Source organism: Lithobates pipiens, unplaced genomic scaffold (assembly GCF_037356315.1).
Source record: "Lithobates pipiens isolate NorthernLeopardFrog02 unplaced genomic scaffold, aLitPip1_a1.2 Scaffold_1, whole genome shotgun sequence".
Taxonomy (NCBI): Eukaryota; Metazoa; Chordata; class Amphibia; order Anura; family Ranidae; genus Lithobates; species Lithobates pipiens.
The window spans coordinates 200,331,165-200,332,283 of record NW_027507685.1 but is presented as its reverse complement, the minus strand read 5'-3'; the positions used below and the strand labels follow the sequence as shown (position 1 = coordinate 200,332,283).

Here is a 1,119-nt window from a genome sequence, read left to right as displayed (position 1 = left end):
AGGCCTCAGGTCAACATGTCCCCTCCAGCATCTGACCAATACGGAGAGAAGCACGAAGACCAAAGTGATTACTATCCATGTTCATTGCTTCCTGTTAGGTGTTCTTTTATCGCAGAGCTTTGGGAGGTGACTAGATTGCCTTGTTACTGGGGAAATCTGGACAAGTACCAAGCAGAAATTTTGTTACTAGGGCATCCCGATGGCACGTTTCTCCTCCGAAATTCATCCCAAGAAGGCTGCGCCTTTGCGGTCACTTTCCGCAGAAAAGGATGTACACGCCACGCTCGTGTTCAGTACAGAGAAAAGTACTTCAGTTTTCCATGGGGGAGCATCCACTCTCCTACAATCGAAAACCTATTGAAGCAGTACAATGATCCTAAAATATGTACATTCTTTGAACCACTTCTAGCCAAACCTCTAAATCGCACTACAGCTCTAAGTCTACAAGAGCTTTGTCGGGCAGCAATCAATGCTGCTATACCCTACAACACTATCAGTCAACTTACAGTGCCAAGAGCTATGAAGCAGTATTTGCTTGACTATCACTACAAGGATATCCTTTCAGGAAACGAAGAAGATTCCTTATGACTTACAACTGAAGAACTTTAACCATCAATATTTCAGTAATATGAACTGCATTGATTTTTCGGATTTTGCCTATTTGTGAAATGTGCATTGAAAAGGATGGGCAAAACGAACAGTCTTCACACTATGACGTCCAATGAAGTACAGCTTTGACAATTCTGGCCTTTACTTATAGTATTTTTTTTTTGTCTGGATCCATTAATGGGCTGGTCTTAGTTATATAAATGAAAAACTCAATAAAAAAATAAATGTAAATAAGATGTGTTTAGGTTTTTGTAGGCATGTCAGGGTACTTACAAACAAGTCTATCATTTTTTTTTTTTTTTACTTGCACTAACAGTTAAATATTCTAGACAACTTTCAGGGCATATGTCCCTCTTCTAAGGTTGGACCTTGAAGAGGGTATGCCTCAAAACCTTGTCCGAAAATGTAACTAAGGCCCCTTAGCCTCACACGGGGCGGACTCTGCCAGGACACAGCATGCTTTCCTCTATGGGCGGTCAGGTGTAATTGGACTGCCTGTCCATTTACACC

At 41.4% G+C, this 1,119-nt stretch overlaps 1 protein-coding gene across 1 annotated transcript; it reads left to right on the top strand.

The window, feature by feature from the left end:
* The first annotated feature begins 15 nt into the window (after positions 1-15).
* LOC143987663 (suppressor of cytokine signaling 4-like) lies at positions 16-588 on the top strand. Its single transcript, XM_077486561.1, has one exon. It carries the CDS (start codon positions 16-18, stop codon positions 586-588), a length of 573 nt encoding a protein of 190 aa, XP_077342687.1.
* The last annotated feature ends 531 nt before the right edge of the window (positions 589-1,119 follow it).

Excerpts from the sequence above, each read along its gene's own strand:
- LOC143987663 (XM_077486561.1), top strand. The coding sequence starts at position 16 with ATGTCCCCTCCAGCATCTGACCAATACGGAGAGAAGCACGAAGACCAA.